The following is a 25,928-nucleotide window of genomic DNA, read 5'->3' on the forward strand; positions in this document are numbered from 1 at the left end:
TGTCTCTCCCCGTTTCCAGCTTCAGAAAAATACAATAAATAAATAAATAAATAAATAAATAAATAGAATAAAGTTAGCCACGTTTTTCTGTCTGATAGGAAATGAAGCCTTTCATAAGCTCCCGCTTGGCAGGAATTATGAGCCCACTGACCACATCTTCTGCTGCCATCAGCATTAAGTAGTCAACTCCGAAGTTTTGAATACCAGAGTTAGAGATCCCCCAAGTGGACAATATGTCTGAAACCATTTGGATTTAAGACCTATAGACAAGCACTCAAGCACCATTGATTCCTATTTTTTATGGAGCTATAAAAGGTTATCACTTATCTTGATGACTTTTGTCACCAGCAAGAATTCTACATGGCATATGATTATTTCTTAATGGAGTTGTATGTGAGTTTCTGAGAATGTTTCCTGGCCCCTACAAACTAACTGGGCATGTCTGGGGAGTGTTGCAAACCCAGGCCTAGGCATCTCTGGTCTCCACTTGAAATGGCAGAACCATGGAAAGGCACAGGCAGTTTTCGGCTAAGAGTGTATGAAGGCTCAATCCTATCACTTGTCAACAAACGGTGGAGAAAGAGTGAGGAGTATGGGTTACTCTTAGTTTATCCAGAATAGAGGACCTGGCCATCTTCACCTGCTAAACTGGAGTTGTTTTTTTCCCCTGGTTACATCCATACATTTCTAGACACAGATTCCTATCACATGCACACCCAACAATACATACACTGCTCTCAAAGACTCATCCATCTGACCTACTTAGACCTAAAGAGATCCCTTCTGCCCTCCTCATGGAAACCATCTGCAAAGAGGTCCAGTGACCAATTCTGTGAGTCTAAACCAGCAGCTCTTAACCTGAACTACACATTAAAATCACCAGGGAGCTTTTGAAAATCTACTGCAGAGCTAAGTGGGAAAACCATTGATTTCACACAACTAAATGTGCCCAGTCAAGCTGACTTCATACTTTGAAGTTTTTGTCTATTTGCTTTTAGTTAAATCATCTCTAACTTAGTTCATCCTTAGTCTATTCTTGTTTGCATTGTTTTTTCACGGCTTTGTAAATGGGTAGGTAATTGCCTTGTCTCTTGAGCTCCTGCCTCTCAGGATGAAGATGCAGAACATCCCAGACATTCTGTCCAAGCCACAAAAGAAGGTTGTAACCTAATGTGACTTAAAGTAATCAAATTCAGTAGCACCAGGAGTGTATGAGGGGCTAAGGCAAAACTACAGAATTAGTCCTCTGTGTCTGGGGCTTGGGAACAATATAGTAGAAACTCAGAGGCAGCTGATATCATTGAACCCTCACTGAAAGCAGATGACTACAGCAAGAGAAGACAAACCATGTCTCTGAACCTTGCTCCATTGAGAATGGTTGACACCATTTTATATACAAGTGAATGTTATTTCTCTGCTGACCAAGCCATCTGGGACCTTTAACCAAACTTTACTTTGCTTTAGGACACTTTGAAATAAAAAAAAAGTTACCTAAAGTATGGTACTGATACAAGGGCTATGTGAGATTATTTTATGGGGTGCATGAAAGAACATCTTTTAACTAATAATTTTGTATTTGTTTTAATATATGTGAAAATATATAACTAGCACAACAAACACATAATTTTACAATTATCATTCCTTTGGCCACAACTTATTAAATGTGTCTACTTAAAGGAAAGTATCAATAAATAATCACACATAGGTGATACTCATATATGGAAGGGAGAAAAGGCAGAAGTTTGACAATACCACAGTATAGCATTCTGTATCAACCGTGGTCGACTTTAAATTAAGGTCAATATTCTTTCTGCTTCCCCAATGAACATTTTAAGGAGAGAGAAAGGGGAAAAGAAAAAGAAAACAAGAAAGTAAATAGGTCTTTCAGATATAGAGGATCCTATGAAATGACCCCCAGATGAAGCATTATTACTTCATTCAGATTGATTCTCAAGAAACAGGGGGACACTGAGTTACACAGAGCTAAGCCGCAAGTATCTGCAGTCTTTTTTTTTTAAAGCTTTTGCATAGATTTTTTTCCCAATTACTGTTATACTCAATATTACTTTGTATGAGTTTCAGGTGTACAGCCTAGTGGTTAGACAAGCATATATTGACAAAGTGATCCCCTGGTATTTCCAGTCCCCACCTGGCTCCATGCCTAGTTATCACGATGTTATTGACTATGCTTCCTATGCTGTACTTTAACATCTGCAGCAGTCTTGAAGGAAGACAAACTAGAAAACCCAGTGTCCACTCCCCGTGTGTGTCTCCTGGGAAGGTGGACGATGTCCCTTTAGGAGCAGCTCGTTTTGTTGCAAGATAAGAAAAGGCACAAAGGAGAAAACCGGCCGTGTCTGGGCTGTGCCAAAGCTGGCGCGCCCTGGGATGGACTCAGATTGGACCCGTGTCTGTCTTCCTCCCGTGGCTCTCCTCTCGCTTGCATTAGAAATTCAGGGGCAGAGAACAAAGCCGCCACGTTTGTTTTTCCAGAGAAAGAGGGGTCTGGGGAAAACAGCCCTCCAGCTGTGCTCTGGGGCTTGGTGAATGAAGGGCTTTTACGTGTTTCATTCAAGACTGTTTAGTCTGGATGCTAAGCATTTATAGATCAATTTTTGGCTCTGGTGTCATGGAGGGCAGTTCTGATTTCCAATGATTTAGTTGTCGTCTGTATTTGCCGGCAGTGAAAGAGGACCGGGGGCCGGCTTCTTGCGGGGCCCCTTAAAAGCTTGCCTTTCTTCACCCGCTCTCATTACTGAGGTTGCCAGGGCTTCTGAAAACCAAAGCAGCAGTCCTTAATAAGAAACACCTGGTTGGCTTTTGCAGAAGTGGCAGTGCATCGAGGACACGTCGGGCAAGCTCCGGATTCACAAGTGTAAAGGGTCTGGGGACCTGCTCGCCGTCCGGCAGAGCACGCGGAACCTCTACTCGCGCGGCTTCCATGACAAGGACAGAGAGTGCAACTGCGGAGAGTCTGGCTACCGTGCCAGCAGGAGCCAGAGGAAGAGTCAAAGGCAGTTCCTGAGGAACCAAGGGACACCGAGTATGGCACAGGAGGGGACCACCCCAGCGGGTGGAGGCCTGGGGGGTGAACCCTACAGAGGAAAGGCTTGCGCCACCTACATTTAGATATTAGCAGTGCATCGCAGGGCCAAAAGCAAATGATCGTTCTGTTTAAAGTACAAAAGCTAAGATAATTTGAATTTTTGCTTTGTGGGCATTTTCACTTAATCATAGAATACAAATATATTCAGTAAAAGCACAAGACACAAAACACACACACAAGAGCTATCAAAGGGTAAAGGGTATATAGTTCAGGTCAGTTTTATTCTACGGTTATGCTAATATCCTGATCTATCTGCCTTAAGTTGCTTTAAAAACAAAAAGAAAATAAACTCAAGGTTTCAGTGCTTGTGCATTTAACTAATAAGAAAAGCATAAATACTATTTAAACTAAGTGAAATAATGACTTGATGCTTCTCTCTATCTACACATCCTCCCCTCTCTCAAATCAATGGAAATAATAAAATAAACAAAATAACACACCATTCATTTTAAAAAGATATATCTGTTTTAGGACTCTCTCTCTCTCTCTCTCTCTCTCTCTCTCTCTATATATATATATATATATATATATATATATATATATATATTTAATTCCTCTCTTTGACTGGCACAGTCAAATTAATTGAACTCTGTGAAAATCAAGATCACTGCCTAGTATTTTCTTTATAAAAAGTCTTATCAGACCCCTGTGAGATTTCTATTATTAGATACAATAGATATGAAAACTCACACTGCTACCTGCTATTAAAGAATGGGAGTATAATGCCATCTAGTGGCCCAGTATGAACAGTGACTCATTTCTGTGGTCATTCCTTTCTATAGTGGTTTGGAAATAAGCAAGATATATTGAATTCAATTCTGTGTCCAAAATTAGGAAATCAAATCATTCACTAGAACAGTGGATGCCCTTAAAACAGATTTTTTTTATCCTGGATTCCACAGATGAACTTTAGAGAATCATGAATCCCTAATATTTTATCCAAAATGTTGAGTATATTCTTATATGCACATTTTTCTAGATGTCCATAACTTCCAACAAATTCCCAAAGGAGCCTATAACCCAAATGTCTGAGAACCTTTAATTTGGGTGATTTTGTTTTCTCCCTGGGAGAAAATGCCAGGTTTAATAATTCACACGAAGATATCAAATGGAAAACCCCCAAGGGACAGGGACCCCTGACAACTCTCTCTAAACAGAAACTGACCACCATGTTCCGCTGAGAGGTAGGAGCAGTCTCCTCTCTCCCGGGAAGCTGAAAGAAATGATAGTCATCATTATTAGTACCATAGTGGGAACTATAGTTTTAGTCAAACTGCCTTAGCAGTCCACATTGAAAACTCACTGTAGAAATTCACAGCCCGCCATGAGTGGAAAGGATCTTAGCGATCACCCATACATACCCCCTCACTGGAGGGATCAAGGGCCTGAGGCCCAGAGAAGCATGGTGACCATCACAACCCGGCACGGCCCAGTGGCAGAAAGGCCAGAGCCCAGACCTACCAGCAGGACTAAGTGGGCTGTTCACACCAGCGTGCTGCCTGTCTCTGTGCTGTTTTCCCCTTTCCATTGAGCCAGGTGATCATGGTCTTCTCTTCTCAAGTTCATCTGGACACCGTAGTAATGTATCTTCCCTTGTTTCCAGAGTATAAGCCCAGGTTTGTCCATACACGGCAGACACGTTCCCTGTCGGTCGAGTTTGAAGGTGAAATATATGACATAAACCTGGAGGAAGAAGAACTGCAGGTGTTGCAGCCAAGAAACATTGCCAAGCGTCATGACGAAGGCCACCGGGGGCCAGGAGGTCGCCAAGCTGCCATCGGTGGCAACGGGGACACCATGCTGGTCAACAGTGGCAATGCCGTGAGCCTGCCCGCCACCGTCCGAGTGACCCACAAGTAGGATGGCTTTATGTGTTCACGAGCGTTGAGTTCAGAGTCATCCCCGCATATTACCACTATTTGATCCTTTTACAAAAAGTTATGCCACTCAGCAATAGGATGTCCGAGGACTGCCTACAAAACAATGGGAGTTAAAGAAGCAACAAGGAGCCCAAACTATCATAGATTTGGACATGTGCTTTGGGTTCAGTTTCACTTTAAGGCAGAACAGCTGGGAATTTAGCCAGACTGATTCTGTCACATTTTGACTTAGCAAACTTGGATCTGTGCTATTAGCCGTTACTTTTGCGGACATCTGGAAAATGGGGAAACCATTGCCCGGACTGATTGGCGGCTCTTCAGACCACGTGGTCCCTGTGGCTCAGAGCAGTTGCAGTCACAGCCTCAGGAATGAAAGAGAGATCAAGGGAGAACTGTGGGTCCTAGAGAAGCTCCCAGAAAGATGGTGTAGCTTGGGAATGGGTGTGAGATGCCCAACACCTCACCTGTCCAGACCCTGAAGGGCACAAAGGGCCCTGGGATCACAGAGACGGGGAGGGAGGTGGTCCCCACAGTTTTACTGTGCTAGCTTGGTTCTTCAGGTCCTTCTCAGATTGACTTACTCTCCTGACAGAGAAATAATTTTTTTCTGAGTGGATAAGCAAAATCTTTGTTTTGTTTTTTATTTCATCACATTGGTGAAGGGGGGTACTATGAGCTCTGCCAAGATGCTTACCTCTGGGACTGGTCTCCAGGTGCCCATTGTTGCTATAGTTATATGCTTCGAGATTTAGGCCAGGATTTGTTTCTCTTACATTGATTTACCTCACATCCCACCAGCTCTCTATCCCTGGGGCTGCCTCTCTGCTTCAGACATAATGGGGTACTTCAGGGAGGCTCTTTGTAATGAGAAGAATGGGATAAATAACCCCCTTCTAAATGTATTTTGTCAAACAAGTCATCTTCGTTAATAACTGAAAACCTCATTTTTTTTTTTTATGATATGATGGGACTTTCAAAACTGGAGGTTTGGGGTATTATCTTTTCCTGGGGGCATGAATATTGAATGATGGCTCAAAAAGTGACCTTGGTGGTGATCGCTTTCTGACACCATCCTCTGCCCACACTAGCAGCCAATAGACATTACCACTTACCATGGTCTATGGCCCAACTATAACTGGTATCCAAATGGAGGATTTAGAGGACAATTAAGTACCCCTTGCTATTTCTGATGTGTGTTTTTTTTTTAATATTAGACTACAAACTTATTTCTAATGTTTTTTGTTTGTTTTTGCAGGTGCTTTATTCTTTCAAATGATACCATCCATTGTGAGAGAGAACTGTATCAGTCAGCCAGAGCGTGGAAGGACCACAAGGCATACATTGATAAAGAGGTGAGCCCCGGCTATGTGATTGAAAGGAATATTCCAGACGCAAGCTCGGCTGACCAGCCCTACTGCTGGGACCTACTGTGTGCACACTTCTTTTCTTATGGTTATGTGAAAAATAGAGAGGAGCAAGGTGTTCCTCATTCCCCAGTGATACAGTGGTGATCCTGACCAAAAACAGTGGAGTGAGAGAAAATAACGGGGACCGACTCAGTGACCCTTTTAAAATCCTATGAAACAATGATTCAGTCATAAAAGAGACATCTGTTAATGTTTGCGATAGGACATCAGTTGGAATACAGAGGGAGATAGATTCTATGCTCAGTTAGCTCCCAAATTAATTATCCTCCCAGACGGATAGCTATAATTATGAAACACGGAAAATAAGGTGAAAGGAGAGGCACTCGGCACAGAACATCCTGGGAAATTTTATTGTTGAATAATGTACGTGTTTTTCAGATTGAAGCTCTGCAAGATAAAATTAAGAATTTAAGAGAAGTGAGAGGGCACCTGAAGAGGAGGAAGCCCGAGGAGTGTGTCTGCAGCAAACAGAGGTGAGTGTGGATGGCCCACGACCTGCTTTCCAAGCTCATTTTTTACACAGGCTACGTTGATTATTAGCATTAGGCTTATTTCTCTCTTTTGCCAATGGAAAGCCTAATAAAAAGAATTCATCATCACATATTTGTAATGACCTACATTATTTAGGTCAAATTAAATATGTCATCAACCTGAGCAGACAGTAAAACAAACAAACAAAAAATGAAAAGAAAAACATTAAAAGTCCCATTAAGCTAAGATAGTTACAACCAAATAAATGTCTTCTATTTTGATTTCCTTTTAAAAAGTAAGCTGTTTAACAAATGCATAATTACGAAGACTCGCTTTTTCATCTTCTTGCCTGTAGCTATTACAATAAAGAGAAAGGTGTAAAAAAGCAAGAGAAGTTGAAGAGTCATCTCCACCCATTCAAGTAAGTAACTCTGTTTCCCACATTTGCTGGAGTGAAAGACTGTCCATGAGGCTCTTCGGAAAGGCTGCGGGCACTCCTGAGTTCCAAGTGAACCTGCCTGGAGGAAAGTAGATGCAGCTAGGAAGACACTTAGCTCCAGAAGAGCAAGCCCACACCTGGCCAAGGGAGCATGGCGATGCCATGGGCTTCTTTTATTTGGGGGGAGGGTGGGCATGAGGAGTTCTGCCCTAATTCTGTGTGTGCTCTGGCCGACCTCTGCCTGGTAACTGGATTTTCCTCTGCGCAGGCTGGCTCTCTATGCACGGTGACTGGGAGATGGCCTCCCCAGCTCAGGCTGGTGTGCTCTATAGAGCAGCCAGCCATCATGCAGAATTCTGAAAGTCAGAAAAAATATACTTATTTTTAAAATAATATTAAAATCTGTAAGGGAAAGGGATTTAGTATTTGGGTCTCAACAAAAAGCAAGCCCTCCTGGTAAAAACCAAGATAATAAAAGACAACAGTTCTTCCTGAACTTATATTGTCAAAGATTTACAATATATCTATCAAAGAACTTTAGAAACCTCCTAATACAAGCTATCCAATGCAACCGTTGACATCGTGGCTGACGGGTACTGAGGCACCAGGAGGTTAAGCCATTAATCCAAAGAGGTAGCTAGCAGCATCTGCCGATTCACTTTGGCATCTATCTCAGTCGATGTTCACATGTAGATAAGGAAGAAAGTGTTGGTGCTATCAAAGCTCAGTAGAATTCTACAAGAGCTGTCACAGTGAGTTTGTCCTCACTGCTCCTGATTTTATTTGAGGGCCTATGTGTAAAATAAAGGCCAACTATTATTGTGTATCTGTTATAGTGTATCTAAGTATTTGTGCTAGGATCATAGCAATAATCCTATTTTTAATTAAGAAAATGCTTTCTGGCCATTAAAATAATCCCTTCCACTGGAATAGGGAAGCCGCCCAGGAAGTGGACAGCAAGCTGCAGCTCTTCAAGGAGAACCGGCGGCGGAAGAAGGAGAGGAAGGAGAAGAAGCGTCAGAGGAAGGGGGAGGAGTGCAGCCTCCCGGGCCTGACCTGCTTCACACACGACAATGACCACTGGCAGACAGCCCCCTTCTGGAACCGTGAGTCCCCGCTCTTTCTAAAGTCTGCACACTGCCACCACAGGGGGGCTCCACCACCACGCGAGGGCGCCACTGCTCCTGCGGCAGAGACTCAGAGGACGCATCCCACAGCGCGCAACCAGGACTCTAGAATCATCCAGGAGAAGAGCATCATATTACTTTCTGTACAGGCAACTAGAAGCATTTTGCCAAAAATTACTTTTATCTTTAAAAAATTTTTTGGTATGTTGTTTGAAAATGCCAATCTGACCCTGGGTTTTGTTCTGATATTCCACACAGTGCTCAGCTTCTGATGGAGCTCCCACCTGGGAAGACTGCTCTGTAACTAAACAACTAACTAATATGGATGAACCCATTTGCCCCAAACACATGTCGTTTTGCTCTATGTCAAGTGCATACTCTAAATGTGGTAGAAGGAAACAAAAGCTCCTTAAATGCAGGGACCGTATCCTACTGAGTCTCAGTCCCCTAGCACTGTGTTTGCAGAGCATCAGGGACCTCACAAAATATCTGGTTTTGCATTGCAAGGCTGAGGATATGGAATAATCACAGTCGTACACTTTTTTTTTTTTTTTTAATTTCTCTGAAGCTGGAAACGGGGAGAGACAGTCAGACAGACTCCTGCATGCGCCCGACCGGGATCCACCCGGCACGCCCACCAGGGGTGGATGCTCTGCCCACCAGGGGGCGATGCTCTGCCCCTCTGGGGCGTTGCTCTGTTGCGACCAGAGCCACTCTAGCACCTGGGGCAGAGGCCGAAGAGCCATCCCCAGCGCCCGGGCCATCTTTGCTCCAGTGGAGCCTTGGCTGCAGGAGGGGAAGAGAGAGACAGAGAGGAAGGAGAGGGGGAGGGGTGGAGAAGCAGATGGGCGCTTCTCCTGTGTGCCCTGGCCGGGAATCGAACCCGGGGCTTCTGCACGCCAGGCTGACGCTCTACCACTGAGTCAACCGGCCAGGGCCTACAGTCGTACACTTTTAAAACTGATGCTTACATGTGCTGTAGTGGTCTGGGTCACAGAGCAGTGCCACCCCACATTCCTGTGGGGTGTTATCTAACTGAAGCTTTCCCCTCCTGTGGAGTAGCTGCCACACCGCCCGGGCCAGTGTTTCGCAAACTGGGATTCGGAGGCGCCCAGACTGTTCTCAGGGGATTGAGGGCCAATCTCTGAGAATTTTTATTTTCTCTTTCCGTGTTAATGCTTCTTATTTTAGTGCCCATGTTTGCAGTAAAGACAACAGTCTCATGAACGCATAGCATTTAACTTTTAACGTGCTTCCTCAAAGCAAGGTGGGGGATCCCTGACGTCATTCAGATGGGGGTCTACTCTCCGCCAGGCCTGGGCTGAGCCCTGCGGACACAACAATGAACAAGACACACCTCATTCTCCGTCCTCAAGATACTTAAAATTGGGGGGAGGGGAAGGCGAGATGTCATAAAAAGAAAGTCAGTGAAATAAAATAATTACAAGCGGCAGTGATGCTATAAGGAAACAGTGAACAGTTATTAAAAGGGACCATTATAAGAGGGTGGGGGTGAAGGGCCATTCTGAAAAGCTGAAATTTAAGCTGAAACCAAAGGATCCAGAGAGGCAATCTGTGTGAAAGGGGGGTGGGGCACGAAAGGCAGAGGACTAGCTGGATCAGGGCCCTGAGGAAGTAATGCATTCGTCGTGTCTGACTGGCAAGCCCCTTTAAAGATGAAGCATTGAGAGACTCATAACTCCCCCGGGTGGTGCCTCAGACTTTTGTCAGCTTCTCCTCACCTGAGCTGAGACCGTCCTGCCCAGGACACCACCGTTTCTCACCTCAGCCACTGCAGAACCCCCTGTTTGTCTCCCAGGCTTCTCTCTCGCTATTTTCAGTCTATGCTCACATCTTTTAATGACATCCTGTTTTTCTTAGAATAAAAAGCAAAATCCTTACTGTGTCTAACAAAGCCCTGTGTCCACATTCCTGTTCTCCTCTCCTGTTCTTCCATTTCCTACCACACTCACCTACCTCAGCCACTTGGCTTTTCTTTCTCCCTCAGCATTCTAAGCTCTCTTGCACCTCAGGGACTTTGCACATGCTATTTCCTCTCCCTAAAAGGCTTTTGACCCTTCACCCATTGCAACCTTTCTACCTAGGGTTTAACTGTGATGTCATTTCCTACAGAAACCTTCCCTGTGCCCCAGATGATGTTAAACCCCTTTTCTACACTCTGTCAGCCTATTTTCTTTCCATAGAACTTATTACATTTGTAATTACATAACTTGTGTTTTTTTAGATTTTTGCTTTTGTTTTTGCTTAACATTTGTCTCCCGTACTAGACTCTGAGTTTCTCAAGATGAGAGACCAGACCATGTCTATGAGATGCTGTACCCTCAACACAAAGGCGATGCTCAATAAATGTTAGGTGAAGAAACAAATTAGCAAACTGCCTGGCCCCAGATTGAATCAATTCATGTCTCACAGCAAATCTGTAGCGGGGCCTGGGGGAATATAATTATTTTTGGTGTCTGCTCGCAGAGTACTTTCAAGAAACAAAATGCGAATCTTAAAGCATAAAGAGAAGGCAACTTTGAAATGGCTGGCCTGCCTTGGTTTCTTCATTCTTTTCATTTTGTTCTTTGTCGCCAACAGTGGGGTCTTTCTGTGCTTGCACGAGCTCTAACAACAACACCTACTGGTGCCTGCGTACAGTCAACGAGACGCACAATTTTCTTTTCTGCGAGTTTGCCACTGGCTTTTTGGAGTATTTTGATATGAACACAGATCCTTATCAGGTAAGTCGGTATGTTTTCAGTCTAGGAAGGTTGTTGAAAATAGAGTGACGAGAGCCCACGCTTAACTGTGTCATCCTGACCTCTCCCTCTGCAGCTCACAAACACGGTGCACACAGTGGAGCGGGGCATATTGAATCAGCTGCACATCCAACTGATGGAACTCCGGAGCTGCCAGGGGTACAAGCAGTGCAACCCGAGGCCCAAGGGCCTGGAAGTGGGTGAGGAGAAAAGTGTGTTTCCTCTATGATGTAGAAAATTCTTTGTGTTGTCGAGTTGCCTGCTTTTGAAACATATATATGCATAGAAACATACACTTCAGGGGAAACTATCCAGGCAATTTCAAACCCAATTTCCTCTCCAAATTTAGTGCTGGGTGCACTAATGAAATTTAACACACCGAAAGATTTGGTGAGTGCTTTATTCCAATCTCTCCCACATGACTTCTCTTAGTAAACCTCAGTTCCAGTTAGAAGTGTCCATTGGAAGAGGGGATGAAAGTATTGGGGGTTTATTTGTCATTGCTGTCAGCAGTCATAAGATATACTCTAGGTGAACCAGGATAGCCTATGTTTGTAATAGAATTTGGATGGCAATCCAAAGTGCCCTATTTCTGCTTATCACCATGTCAAATTCCCCAGTTGGACCCATGCCCATGATTTGTGTGTGTATGTGGGCATTTTCCATCTGAAATGAGAGATGTTTGAGCCATTCCTTGCCTTGGGATCTAAAAGTATAAGAGTGCTTGTACAGAATCAAGCAAATGTTTCCCCCCGGCCTGCAGTGTTAAACTAATTTATTGCTCCTTTGGCTCACAGGATGCATCTCATCTGTCCCATAGCTAATGAGGATACTTATCTTCTCATAGTTCCAGCATCGGCATAGCATGCCCACCCCACAGGGTGCAGAGCTGGGCACATAGGCGGTGTGTAGCCATTTGCAGGAACTCTGTTGTACAGCTGAGTTTTCTCAGCGTCCTTAGCAGTCTGTGTTTCTGTGAGTCCCGCACTGAGATAGAAGTTGGCAGTTCCCTGAGTCATGTGACTTGAAAGGGTGGGGGCTGGGAGCACCCTAAAATGACCAACATCACCTGTCATTGCCACCATGGTAGAGTACTAACGACTTTCAAGCTGTGAGAATCCCATAAGAAATTATAAATCCTGTGAGACCTCTCATCTCAGCTGTCAACACTCTTAAGCTAGCACCATAGTCCTTAGTGACATGAGCTGTCAGCCGGAAGAGGCCAGTCCTGATATGCAAACTAGGTCTTTTGGTCACTGACCCCACTCCACTCAAATCTCTTCAGATATCCTGCTTATCTGTTGACCTTTTCCTCCAATCTTGCTGAAAAGGGGGGAAAAGGCGCACAAAGACCTGGAAACTAAACCAACTCTTAGAGGCACAGGAAATATTACACCCAGCGATTTCTCCCCCAAAGAGCACCGCACTCTTATTGGTGATGACATAACAACTCTACTTAGTGAAACCTGACCAGTGTGTTCACGGTGAAGTGACTCACCAGGTGGGGCCGGCTATTGCTGTTCGACTTCGTGTCGTCTTCTCCACTCTCCAGACGGTTCCTAAGGGAGATGATTATTGGCCTTTTTTCCAAGTGTTTTGTCCAAAAATAACAAAAATATAACTTTCACTCAGACTTCTGGCAGCACTTTCTTAGTGCTTTTACATGGCTTCTCCTCCTTGCTCAACCCCACCCATTTTTCATGTGAAAACTCTTATATGTTTTATCTTAAACCTTTTTATTTATAGCTGTCGTTTCTCATTTTGAAACTGTCTAACAGAAAAGCTCTGTTGGACTCCAGCACTGTCTGTATTTAACGCAATATGTTTCTTTCTAGGATTTAGATGTAGCAAATGGTTTTACCAGCCCTACCTTGCTAACATAAATTACTCTTGTATTTTCCTATATCAGGAAGTAAAGATGGAGGAAGCTATGACCTACACAGGTATTCATGCTTTTTTATTCTCCCTGGCAGCTTCTCTCCCAATAATTGCATGATCCGGCCATTTCAACTAATTTCTGTTTCTTACCGCATTGCACAGAGCGTAGCAGGGTGCATGCCTGTCCTAACAGCACTCGCCACCATCTCCTGTCACTGGCTCCAGCGCTGTCGTTTTGCTTTTAAATCGGCTCACTGTCACCACGAGACGTCTCTGAGCATTTACTCATGCCATGCTTGTCTGCTTGTTGAATGATGCTTGTAAGAATGGAATGATGGGGAGGGGGGAACGGAGGACCCTAGGGAGCCCTGGGGAGAGGCGGAGAGCACAATGCAGCCGGTGGTGCTTACCCGTTGATTTGCTGGAGGGGCTTCATGGGAACTGGTTAGAGATTTCTATGAACTAGAATGTCAAAAGCACAAGAAGAGTGATGGGAATTGTAAGCGTTGGAGGAAACAGGAGAGGTTCCTTGTTAGCAGTTAGTTCTTCTCGGACTTTGCTGGTGGGAAGCGGCTGCGACATGATTCAGGAGGCTCCGCAGGTGGCAGTGGAGACTGAGGAGGCGGTGCTGACGTTGGGGGCGGGGTGTCAGGAGCAAGATGGGCAGAAAGGTATCAACGCAGCACAGAGGCGATGCTGCCTGGCACACAGAAACTTCATAAACAGGCCGCAGCCCAGTTAGCTTACCCCCCTCCCACCCCACTCACCCCTCCTACTGCATCGTGCTCCAGAGGAGGGACCCAGATGCCTGGTGGCCATTCACTTGGTCACCCGGCTGCCTCAGCCCTTGCCCATTTTCCACTCGAAGCACAGAACTCAGGTGGGTTGGTCAGAAATGTGCTGTGTCGGGCAAGAGAGCCTACCCTTGCCATCTCAGTTGCAGCGAAACCGAAGCACAATGTGTCGACACCCTAGGTAATGAATCCGCTTGGGAGAAAAACTTTCATTAAAGGCACGGGGACTTCACTGGGGCCAACCATATTGATATCGCCTCAGGAACAAAAAGACTCTCCACGTTTCAGGGCTCCCTGCCTGCCCACCCCCGCCACCATCCAGCCCCCGGAACCCTCCCTTTCGAGGGCCGTGGGGGGTGGGGTGGGGCTGGGGAAGCAACGGAGCAGCAGAGGCAGGGAAGGTAGGCAAGGAAACAAGGCAAGCTGGACTGCCCAGGCGACTTGGTAACATTTTTATGTCTCTTCTTTTTCTCTTCTCTCGTCTCCTTTCCTTGTCTCTCGCTGCCCCCACCTCGACCCCACGTCACCCGTAGCCCACGTAGGACAGAGCAGAAGAACCCACTCTTAAGCTGGTCTCACCTGGGATATGGGCTGACGAGGTAATACCCCCTCCACCAGCGCTGCTGCCCAGGGGCACTTCAGACACGTCCAAAGGCTGACATTTTAAAGGGACCTAACACGAAATACTGACTTTACGGTTGTTTTATGATGCACCCCCAAATTTTATAGCGAAGGAGTTTCAGCGTGGCCTTCTTTTATGTCTGTCGTGAGAGAAGTAAAGGACATGAATAGGTTACTTAGGACACAGAGCTGAGTCAGCCTTCTCCTCCAGCAGGTCCCCCCCCCACGCACACACACACACGCACACACACACACACGCACACACCATTGAGGTGAAGAACACGTGACTGCTCAGCAGTCGCAATTACACGCCAGCACCTGGGCTGCTCCCCTCCCCTGAGCCCTGCCGCCACCTCTAAACGGGGACAAATCCATCGTTTCTGAGGTCGACTGACACAGCTTTGATATCCTTAGTTGTCAGTGGAGGGGTCCCCTCTTTGGTCACGAAGCCATTGAAAGTGTGTGCACAGGGTGAATCCCTGTTGCTTTTTTTTTTTTTTTGTCTCTCCTAAATTCCTTACTGAAAGACAGACTCAAGGACGCTCTGTGACCCTGGCACTTCCATAATCCGCCATTCCGTAACTGGCGAGGCAAGCTATCTTTCGATCGCTATCCATGTTGCAGGCCGAAAATCGTGGAACAGCGTTACTGTGAGCACTCACTTGTCACGCCTGGGGGGGACTCACTGCACACCCAATGCAGCATTTGATGTGGCCTCGCTACATCCTGTTGGATGGAGCGGCACAGATGCGGAACCGCCACCGCGTGGGGAGCTGCGGGGGAAACTGCCGTCCCCAGATGGGATTCGCGAGCACGAGCACGCAGCCCTCCGACCTGGGGATGCACCGGGGGCCCAAAGCCTCGGTGCTTTAAGATTTTGACTTTTTTTTCAAGAAAATTAATTAAAATGCATTTTAATCGTGAAATTTCATCATGAAGCTTCTGAGAGAAAAAAACGATAGCAAGCAAATATGAAGAATTGGACATCTGAAAATGCAAGAGTGCTTTAGAAAATGTATCTCATACAAGATGGACTAACTAGAGTTTTCAAACTGCCTTCAGTTGTGTGCATTTTTAAAAATTAATCCTTAGAGTTATTTAAAAGTTCTACACAAAGCAAGTCCATGTTCTAGTCATCTTTGTTATTTGTTTATGTGTTTGTTGCTGTGTTGTGTGTGTGAGACAGGGGCAGCTGAAGTGCTTTTACTTACGCTGGTCATTTTGCAGTTAAGAAACATTTGGAGTAAGGACACAGCTTAGAAAATGGCCCCATGACTCAGGAAATAATTTTTGGCTTGAGTTAAAAGCAATCATTTCTGTGTTGCAAAATAGTATAGGATCAACAGGTTGTTGGGGTGTGTATTTTTCCTATTGCCTATGAAAGCTGATGCCGCTGCCCTTTGATATCCAACAAGAGCTCCTGGCAGTCGTGGCATGTGTCCAGTGGGGCACACATGGTGTTTGGCTGTGGGGCTGTCAGATCTTGGCAGCCTGACGCTGCAGGGCTGCTTCCAGAGCCTCCTGTGCCACACCCTGCCAGCCAGCAGACCATGTTGTACTGCCCCCTCAGCCACCATGCCCCCATCCTCTTCCATTCACCTCCCCCTGTAGGATTAGTCCCTGCCTTGTGGATGGATACGGTGATGTAGCTGTGTGTTAGAGGCTATGTGGTACTGTGGCTACAGCTCCAACCACAGCCTTGCTAGGAAAAAGCTAAGACCAGAGTCTGGCATGGATCACACCCCATGGGTGGACATTATTGGTAAGGTGTATTATGGGATGCACAATATTAAATGAAGGAGACAGTATGTGAAAGGGAATAGTAAATGGCAGTATAACTTCAACAGCATGTTACCATATTTTAGAAGAAACACAAAAAGATAATATTCATCAGCAGCACCATCTCCACCATCACTCATTGGCAGCCAGGTTTCTGCAAACAAACCTGCTGTCTGAGCTGTCAGAGAATCTCAGATCACTGGCCTGCCCTCCGCTGCCTGGATGAAGATTCCCTTGCTTCTCTTCTTGCTCACTTCTCAGGACTCCCTTTATTTCAAGCTGCCTTACCAGCACTATTTCCTATTTAAGGTGCTTGACCAAGAGATGGATCAAAGGCAGGGTGTGGGTTATGAGGGCTGGAAGTGAGGTCGGCCTCCAAGATAGTGAGGGGACTTAGGTCCGAATGATTAGGATGTTCAAGTCAGAGCCAGGGTCTCTGCCTGTGGTCGGGCACTTGGCACCCTACACAGACGTGTGCCATGGAGGAACAAGTAGACACAGAAATGCAGCCAGAGCTCTGCTAGACAAGCCATGCCCACCGGTGAAGTAAGTTTTCTTCATACCCCAGTGGCCACCTGTCAGGATCGGGGTCGATCTAAGCTTCCCATCAGAGCTCTTTGAGAATGCTCATAGTTTGGCCCTACTTTTGTGATAGTGATTCACCTCAATGGACTTTATTTCTTGTGCCACAGAGGAAGAGACTAAAGTGTGGCATTTTCAGAACTCCTCAAACTGAAAAATGAAATTTACCTTTAAGTGGCTTCAATATATAGGGCAAATTGAGAGGGGGAATATAATTTTCTTTCATTCATTTAATTAAGAAAGCAAGAGCCTGACCAAGCGGTGGCACAGTGGATAAAGCTTCAGCCTGGGATGCTGAGGACCCTGGTTCGAAACCCTGAGGTCGCCGACTTGAGCATGGGTTCACCAGCTTGAGCGGGTTTGCTGGCTTGAGCACAGGATTATAGACATGACTGCATGGTTGCTGGCTTGAGCCCAAAGTCGCTGGCTTGAGCAAACTGTCACTGGCTTAGCTGGAGCCCCCGGTAGAGGCACATATGAGAAAGCAATCAATGAACAACTATGGTACCACAATGAAGAATTGATGCTTCTCCTCTCTCTCCCTTCCTGTTTATCTGTCCCTCTTTCTTTCTCTCTCTCTCTCTCTCTTAAAAAAGAAGAAGAAGAAGAAAAGAATCTAACTGACCACCTTTATACCAGATGCTGCCTTCCAGGTGACCATAGTTGAGTCTGTAATCACCATACAGAATGCAGGGTGCTTTGACAGGGGAAAGCATGGCACCATAAGCCATGTGACAATCCCAACCTGAGAGATCAACTAAGGCTTCCCAAGGAGGTGACATTTATGCTGTATTCTGAAGGCAAAAGATAGTGAAGGAAGTCTGTCCTCCTGAAAGGGACAGTTTGTGTGAAGGCAAGATTCCACTGCAGGATTATGGTCAATTCTTTGACAGCACAGGAGGAGAGAGGGATGAACTGAAGAGGTAAACAGAGCCTGTTTTATGAAGAGTGTTTTATATAGGGCGGCCATATAATTTATCTTCTAACCAGGGATGTTTTAGATCTTATAAGGGGTCCTAAAAATAGTAAAGTTATAAATTTGATGTATGTATTTTCTGACCAGTGAATTGACTAGTAGATTTATAAAATAATTGTGTTGAAAAACTATTTTCTAAATTAAAATGCCAAAAATTATGGACAAACTCTAAACAACTGAGCAGGATGCCAGTAAAATAGACTGGGATCGTCCTGGGCCAACTGTACAGTTTGGTCTCCTGGTTACAAACTACATCAGAGGATGTGGGCTTTATCCTGAAAGCAATAGGTTAAACTGGGAGAAATAATAGGAGAGGATTTGAGTTGATCAGATTTGGTTGCATAAATGAGAAGTTTTGTGGGTCAGATTGGGCACAAATTCCAGCTTCATTGCTTCCCAATTTGGGGATCATTTGCTAACAGTACTACATATCTTACTATGTTCTAGCACTTTCCTAAGTGAGGGTTAAGTGACTTAACTCACAATAACTTTGTAAGGTCAGTATTATTATTATCGCCATTTTACAGATGAGAAAATTGAGTCAGAAGGAGACTAAGTAAACTTTCCAATATTATGTGGCTGATAAATGATGATAAATAGGTAGTCAAACATAGAAGTCTGGGTCAGCATGTGCGCTTAACCTCTACATTATACTGTTTCTCTTGGACAATTTATTTAACCTCGTTATGATTTAACTGTCTCATCTATAAAAAGATGACGATAATACATATACATAGTTATACCTAAGAATGACATGAGCTAATCTGAAAAGTGATTAGTACAAGCCCAGAATTTATGTTATTCTATGATTGGTGTTCGATTAAAAATTCAAAACCCAAATCAAATTCCTTTTCAATCTGAAACATGTTGTTTCAAGCAACTTGAAAGTCACCCATATGCACACTAATTTGGTCCCCAATATTGAAAACCCTTTGTCTTTAGAAAAACATTCAAAGAGAACCCAGAAAAACTAGGAAGGGCTTAGGATAAAGAAACTGACAGATTGGTGGAGACACTGTTCAGGTGCTGTCAGTTTTGCAAATCAAATTAGTGCCCTCAAAACAGAAACCTGGGAGAATAGCCATATTAATTATAATGTCCTTCCACTTACCAAAGATCAACAAAACCACAACACTTTATGAATTTCTGGTTGACCTATTCCTTGCCTGTAGAAACTGCAGGCAACTAGCCAGTTAAAATTCAAAGCTTGAAGTTGAGCACAGGTGCCCAGAGTCACCTACAGATGGGTGTCATAAGGGGAGGGGTTGGCACAGTGCTGAGAAAGTCCAGAGGAAGGACAGGCTTTGAGGAGGGGATGATGCTCAAACTTTCTAGGATGATGAGGCAGAGAAGCACATTCTAGAAAGAAATGCAAGCACTGAGGAGGAAGTGAGCCTGGTGCTTTCAAGAAACTGTACATTTTTCCATGAGACTCGGACACAGGCGATGTGGGAAAAAGGAAGAGAAGAGGCCTAGAAGGGGGCGGAAGTCAGGCAGCCTCTGCGGAAACTGGCTTCCTGCTTATGATGCCGATAGCTCCTGGTCCAGCGCTGTCCCAGGAGGAGTTAAGATGCCATGCATACGTGTTCTCTAAATTATCCATCTGTAGACAGTAGCGTGAAATGGTTCTGTGGTCATGTTCTGAAAAGGAAATAAATGCCATCCAGAAAGAAATGTGACTCATCTTGAGACCTGAGCAGGTTTTTTAATTTTTCTTAGTGGTTCCACAGCCTTTTTGTCTGATAGGAATTACTTGTAATTTGAAATCATCTACACTTATTTCCAAAATTCACTTTCCTGAACAAACCTATTGACACCTTGCATTCCTGAATAAAGAACTTCAGAATGGCCCAAGAAAAGGGCAGAAGCCAGAACAGACATGTATATCGACAGCTATTTCTATACCTACTGATGCAGTGGTATGAATATAACTGTCTAGACATATATATTTTAAAACAATGTGTTTATACTGATACCTCTAATTCTAACTTGAATTCAACATGAAGTTCATTGTAGCCTTACTCGTTTTGATATTACAACTTTCTCTTCCAACAGTGAGAGTTGTAGTTCCCATTATCCTCACCGGATGAACTCATTTATTAAACTCTGTGGTACACGGAAGGCAGTTTCAGGATTACTAAATGACACTACTGCAGAAACAAATCCGCTAACCAGAGTTCAATATCGTTTTCCCTTCTTTCAGAGTTACTTGGGCTCATTCCATGCCATCGCCCCCACCTCAGTCTATTTGTTTGTATTTCATTTTAGGTTCGATTATTTTTCTTGTCATTGTTAATTTTGTTTTTCAGTATAATGCATTAACATAGTTCCAAAAGCCTATGTGTAGCATTACTGCTTCCCGCAGCCTCTTCCGGCCCATGTATTGTAGACAGCCAGTTCCCTCCCTGTCTGCTAGACCTTCCTGTTTCTTGGTGCAATACTACCCAGATGGTGTAGATTTTATTTCTCTTGCTTTTTTACACAAGAGGTACCATACTACAATATAATATGTTGCACTTGGTGTTTTTTTTTCATTTAAAATATGATTTTTACTTTAAAATATATCCTCTCTATCCATTCAGAGAGATTTTCCCATTCTGTTTTTACAACTTCCTAGTACTCTATGGTGTGGAGGTACCATAATTTATTCAACCTCTCTTTTATGGATGGGCATTTCCGTCATTCTCTTAATTTTGCAATAAAAAATAGTGCTGCAATAAAGAACCTGGTATAAATATATTTCATTGTTGAAGATAGCTTCAGAGTAAATTCCTAGCTGTGAAATGACTGAGTCAACAGGTGAATGCATATATAGATGTATTTATTAAATATGGCCGAATTCTTCTCCAAACATTTATTTCATTTCCTTTTCATCATCAATGTGTGAGTGTCTGCTTTCAACAACTGTCAAACTTTTTAATTTTTTTTTCTAATCAAATGAGAAAGAAAGGGTCTCTCAGTAAGGTTTTAATTTGTATTTTTCTTCTGAGTAAAGTTAAACCTGTTTTTGAAAATTTAAAGGCCATTATACTTATTTTTTAGATTATCTGGTCATGTCTTCTGCCCATTTTTCTATCTGACTTTTGGAAGAATTATCAGGAAGACTTGATAGCTTTATGATGCTGAGTCCTCTATCTAAGAACAAAAGATATCTTTCCACTTGATCAAGTATACTTCCGGGTCTTCCAGGAGGTTATTCAAGCATTTTCTTATGTGTTGCACAGTTATTTTTAAGTTTATTTATACACACTTCATCTTCTTTGTTACTATTGTAAATAGGGTTTTCCTTCATCATTAAAACCTCTACCTGATTACTGTTCATATATTCTGATTTGTTTGTAGTCCATTTGACCTGTCTCCAATTGAGTATCTCCTATTATGTTTCTATATATTTCTCATTGTCTCTTCTACACATAGAGCTTCTTCTCTATAAAGCTCATTGCCCATTTTTTCCCTCTAGAAGTTAGCAGGGTTTGTGTTTTGTCCTATTGGTTGCCCTTGAACTTATACCTATTTAATGTAACCTAGTCTCTGTTTCTTATTTAACCTTTGTTCATTTTTAATGGTGTTCTCTGATTCCCAACTATTACTTAAACTATACTCTCAATGAGCTATTCTTTTTCAGCTTTTTAATTATTCTTTTCACTTCTAGTTGTATTATTTCCACATTGTCCATGTAAAATGTATACATATATATGTATAATATATAAATGTATACTTATATATATTATCTTACCTACCTACATTATTTTACTCCTCCATCTAATAAATACAGGAGTGGGCAAAAAGTAGGTTTACAGTTGTGAGGACACAAAACAGTTTGTTGTTGTATTATTATTTATTATTTTCCATACTGTAAACCTACTTTGCCAGCCCTGTATATTAAATGTTCACCACTATATATATATATATATATATTTTTTTTTTTTGGTTGAAAGAAACTCATCCTCTAGCACAGGATTTGGGGGGAGGGGGTTAGTGAGAGAGAGATGGACAGGAAGGGAAAGAGATGAGAAGCATCAATTCTTCATTAAGACACCTTAATTATTCATTGATTGCTTTCTCATATGTGCCTTGACCAGGGGGCTCCAGCTGAGCCAGTGACCCATTGCTCAAGCCAGCGACCTTAGACTCAAACCAGCGACCATGAGGTCATGTCTATGATCCCACACTCAAGCCAGCCACCTCGAGTTTCGAACCTGGGTCCTCTGCATCCCAGGCCGATGCACTATCCACTGTACCACCTCCTGGTCAGGCATAGCCCAGCGATTTTCAACCATTTCATTTCCTGACACAATAATTACTAAAATTTTGTAGCACACTAATAAATATATTTTGCCAATCTGACAAAAAAAAATAGGTATAATTTTGATTCAGTCATACCAGACGGCTATTGTTGTATTGGCTGTTTTATCTGACTTTTTTATATATATAATCTAAGGGAAAAGAGATCAGTGCCCTTGACTAAATAGGTATTGCATGTTTTAAAAATTCTTATGGCACACCAGTTGAAAATTGCTGCTCTAGAAGACTATTTGAGAAGAGCTGATATTTACAGTATTCCCTTCATTCTTACACTTTTTAAAACTGTTTTCCTATACCCATGATACTTGAGAAGGAGAGCTTGGCTGGATTTAAGATCCTTGGCTCATACTTTAATTTCTGATTTACGGTGGTTTTCACATCTGCAGATGCTTGATTACATTTACTTGGTAGGGTTGCGTTGTGGCTTTTTTCACTTTATAGTTTATTTTAGCCGGGGCATTTTTATAAAAGGATGGATTTTTTTTATTATTACTTTCTTTTATAATAATTTTGTATAGATATAGGCTGCTTTTACTAATTTCATGGAGTTGAAGTGTTTACAAGATTCCCAATTTAAGAAGATCTGTTTCAGTCAGTGTAAACCCATATACTTTCTTTTACATTTTCATTTTATATTATTTGGGGGTGGGGGTGGGGTGGGAAGGATTGCATGTCCTCTAAATTTTTGTTTTTCTATTTTTCTTACAGGACCTGAAATTCCCCTTCTTTGGTTTTCTTTTTCCTTTAACACTTGATTTCCAAAGGGCATCTCTCTCTTCCTTTGTGCCCTTTTCTCCCTGAAGCAATGCATTTCAGAGAGCCACTTCGATTCTTGCACGCTCTGTCCCTTCCTCGTGGTCTGCTCTGTGGTTTAGCAAGACTACAGTATTTTATTCTTCAGGCTGACATTCTTCCAGCGATGGTTTCCAATCAATTCTTAGCTCCATCCTCACTTCCTTCTTGTCCATGCTGTTTTCCAGGGTTTGGGCCCAAAGTGTGGCTTACAGCCCTGCTGAGATTTGGCATTGACTTTTTCTTTCTTACAGGTGATTTGAAGCTTACATAATTTTCTATCATCTAGTTAAACTGAGATTTTGAGTCTTCTATAGTTTTACTTATTCTTCCTGCCACTCGGTATTGCTTGTGGGTAATTCACTGCATTAATCTAGGTCACCTCTTTAGAACGGTACTTCAACACAACTAGAGAAAAAATGTTGTTTTCTGCAGGAATGTAGTCATCTTGGTGATGTACAAAGATCAGAGAGAAAGAAAGTGGGTGCATTCTTTACGCAATGTGAAAACCATTGAAAGAATGATTTATCGCAGTGGTCGGCAAACTCATTAGTCAACAGAGCCAAATATCAACAGTACAACGATTGAAATTTCTTTTGAGAGCCAAATTTTTTAAACTTAAACTATATAGGTAGGAACATTCCTTATCGAGGTAGTGCCTGCACGTGGTATTTTGTGAAAGAGCCACACTCAAGGAGCCAAAGAGCCGCCTGTGGCTCACGAGCCGCGGTTTGCCGACCTCTGGTCTAGGGCACAGTTCTTTTAGTGCCCCCTCCCCACCCCGCTCAAAAGGAATAGAATCAAGCATTTGATTTGAAGTTTAGTTGCATTCAAGTTTGGTTTTATATTAAGTGCCAAGGAATATTTTTTCAAATTATGGATACTTTCAAATCCATTATTCACCCAGCAACCCCATGAGTAGTAAAGATTTTATCTCAGAAGTATTTGCTCATTTGACAGATGAGGGACATACAGTAAGAGACTCACGTGATTTTGTGGTTACGGAGTTGGCTTGGGTAGAGCCAGGAGTACAACATGAGTTCCCTGACTGTGCCTAGTCATAGCAGTTTCCGTTTGTTTGATCTTCCTTCCAGTTTTTTGTTACCGTTCAATCACTTTTGTAACCTGAGACCATTCCTTGATAACAAATTACTAGGGGAAAATACTTTTTTGGTGTTGTACTTCAAATTGATTTGCTCTGTAAAAGCAATATAAGTTTCTTGTGCAAATATAGGAACTTTTCCCCATTAATAACCCCCCTTTATCTCTCTTCGCAGAGGACAGTTATGGGATGGTTGGGAAGGTTAACCTTCCCCGTCCCACGGCAGGCATCAGCTGGCGAGGCCTGGAGGAGTTATACAGCGTGAATGAGAGTGTCTATGAGTACAGACAGAACTATAGACTCAGTCTGCTTGACTGGACTAATTACCTGGAGGATGTAGATAGAGTATTTGCACTGCTGAACGGTCACCACGAGCAAGATAAAACCAGTAAGGCAAAGACTGCTCAAAGTGATGGGTTCCTGGCCATATCTGCTGCGTTCTCTGTGCCGGTAGAGATGGCCTCCGCTGAGTCCGATGAAGACCCGAGCCATACAGTTGGGGATGCCTCTCATTTGACCTTGTCCGCCCACCTTCAAACCCTGCATTTGAACCTACGAACATTCAGTCCAGAGAATAAACTTGAATGGAATAATGACATTCCAGAAGTTAGTCATTTGAATTCTGAACACTGGAGAAATCATAAAACTGACCAATGGATAGAGCGTGAAGAGAGGAGTCATCCTGAATCTGACTTCAGTGGCAGCGACATGCTAATGCTGGTACTCAAGCCTAGCCCTAGGCCACAGCCCATCAGCGAGCACCAGAAAGGACAACTCCGGGATGGTGGTCCAGGAGATATTTTCAAAGATCAGCTGTATCTTCCTGCGCATTCTAACATGGATTCCACCCATGAGAACATCAAAGTGTTCACCTTGGAGCAGCCTCTTAACTCCAGCAGTGTGGAGAGCATGTTGAACGAGGTAGAGAAAAGTCACATAAGGGGGACTGATTAGATGAAATTGTTACCTTACCCTAAACACAGTATTGTTTTTAACTCTTTATTAGTAAACTAATGAAAGCAATTATAACAACCAACATTCCAAGCTATCCTAGGTACCTATGTGCAGTAGAAGTCAGTGCGCATGCAAGCGGACGCACGAGGACCTGGTGTTAAAATTCACTGTGTTGAGAGTAGAAAGAAAGGTGATTTGTGGCTCTTGTTGGTTTAAGGGATACTAAAACAGTATTATCTTTAGAAATGTATAGGTACAAGCATATATAAATGCTATCCAATTGAAGATGGCTAGTACTGTGCCTTCCTGAGTTTCTGAAACTGGACGTCCTCAGTGAATCTTTCAACACACTTCCCACTGCCTGCGTCATGTGGTTTGAATTCATTTCTAACCACTGGACTTCTTCGATACTGTCACCTTTAGTTCAAGGATTTTGCACTTTGAGATCTAAATGCCATGTCTATTTGGTTAGTCTTTTTTTTTTACAGGCTTGTCACAGTCTCACTGCTTGTGTTCAGTGTGACAAAGTAAAATAGACACCCTCCCAAGGACGACACACAGTATGGATCCCATATTGTTTAACATATGCTTTTGCCAGAAAATATTGCATGTTTTCCTTGACTTGCTAAAATTGATTAGCAGAAAGGCATGGCTAATGATGTTGGCAGTAAAGATAAATAAATAAGTAAAACAAAGATCACCCGCTCTCTCTGTGCCTAGCCTCAAAGTATTCATTGTAATGCTTAAGATTGCTAAATTTTTATTATTTTCTTAACAAGATAAAAGGACTAAAGACTTTTGTTTTCTTGACCTGGCTAATAAGCTTAAGTGTTAAGAAAATGTGTTTCATTTTGAATTTATATAAGGTATTTTTTTTCCCAATAAAACACACTTAGAAATGTTTTATAATTTAAACACACCATACGTATTGTA

General features: G+C 43.1%; 1 protein-coding gene across 7 annotated transcripts in view; it reads left to right on the forward strand.

The window, feature by feature from the left end:
• SULF1 (sulfatase 1) overlaps positions 1–25,928 on the forward strand; it is a 172,333-nt gene that overhangs the window by 145,848 nt on the left and 557 nt on the right. For 5 of the 7 annotated variants that reach the window (XM_066266275.1, XM_066266276.1, XM_066266274.1 and 2 more), the window contains 11 exons: positions 2,827–3,043; positions 4,710–4,962; positions 6,242–6,338; positions 6,792–6,886; positions 7,240–7,305; positions 8,257–8,429; positions 11,052–11,194; positions 11,289–11,412; positions 13,122–13,155; positions 14,418–14,483; positions 24,217–24,407. In XM_066266275.1, coding sequence (XP_066122372.1) covers positions 2,827–3,043; positions 4,710–4,962; positions 6,242–6,338; positions 6,792–6,886; positions 7,240–7,305; positions 8,257–8,429; positions 11,052–11,194; positions 11,289–11,412; positions 13,122–13,155; positions 14,418–14,483; positions 24,217–24,247 — 1,299 coding nt within the window. In that variant the 3' untranslated portion in view covers positions 24,248–24,407. Of the gene's footprint in view, positions 1–2,826; positions 3,044–4,709; positions 4,963–6,241; positions 6,339–6,791; positions 6,887–7,239; positions 7,306–8,256; positions 8,430–11,051; positions 11,195–11,288; positions 11,413–13,121; positions 13,156–14,417; positions 14,484–24,216 lie in introns of all 7 variants that reach the window. The other 2 variants (XM_066266277.1, XM_066266280.1) reach the window with 2 other exon arrangements.

This window comes from Saccopteryx bilineata, chromosome 3 (assembly GCF_036850765.1).
Source record: "Saccopteryx bilineata isolate mSacBil1 chromosome 3, mSacBil1_pri_phased_curated, whole genome shotgun sequence".
NCBI classification, from domain to species: Eukaryota; Metazoa; Chordata; class Mammalia; order Chiroptera; family Emballonuridae; genus Saccopteryx; species Saccopteryx bilineata.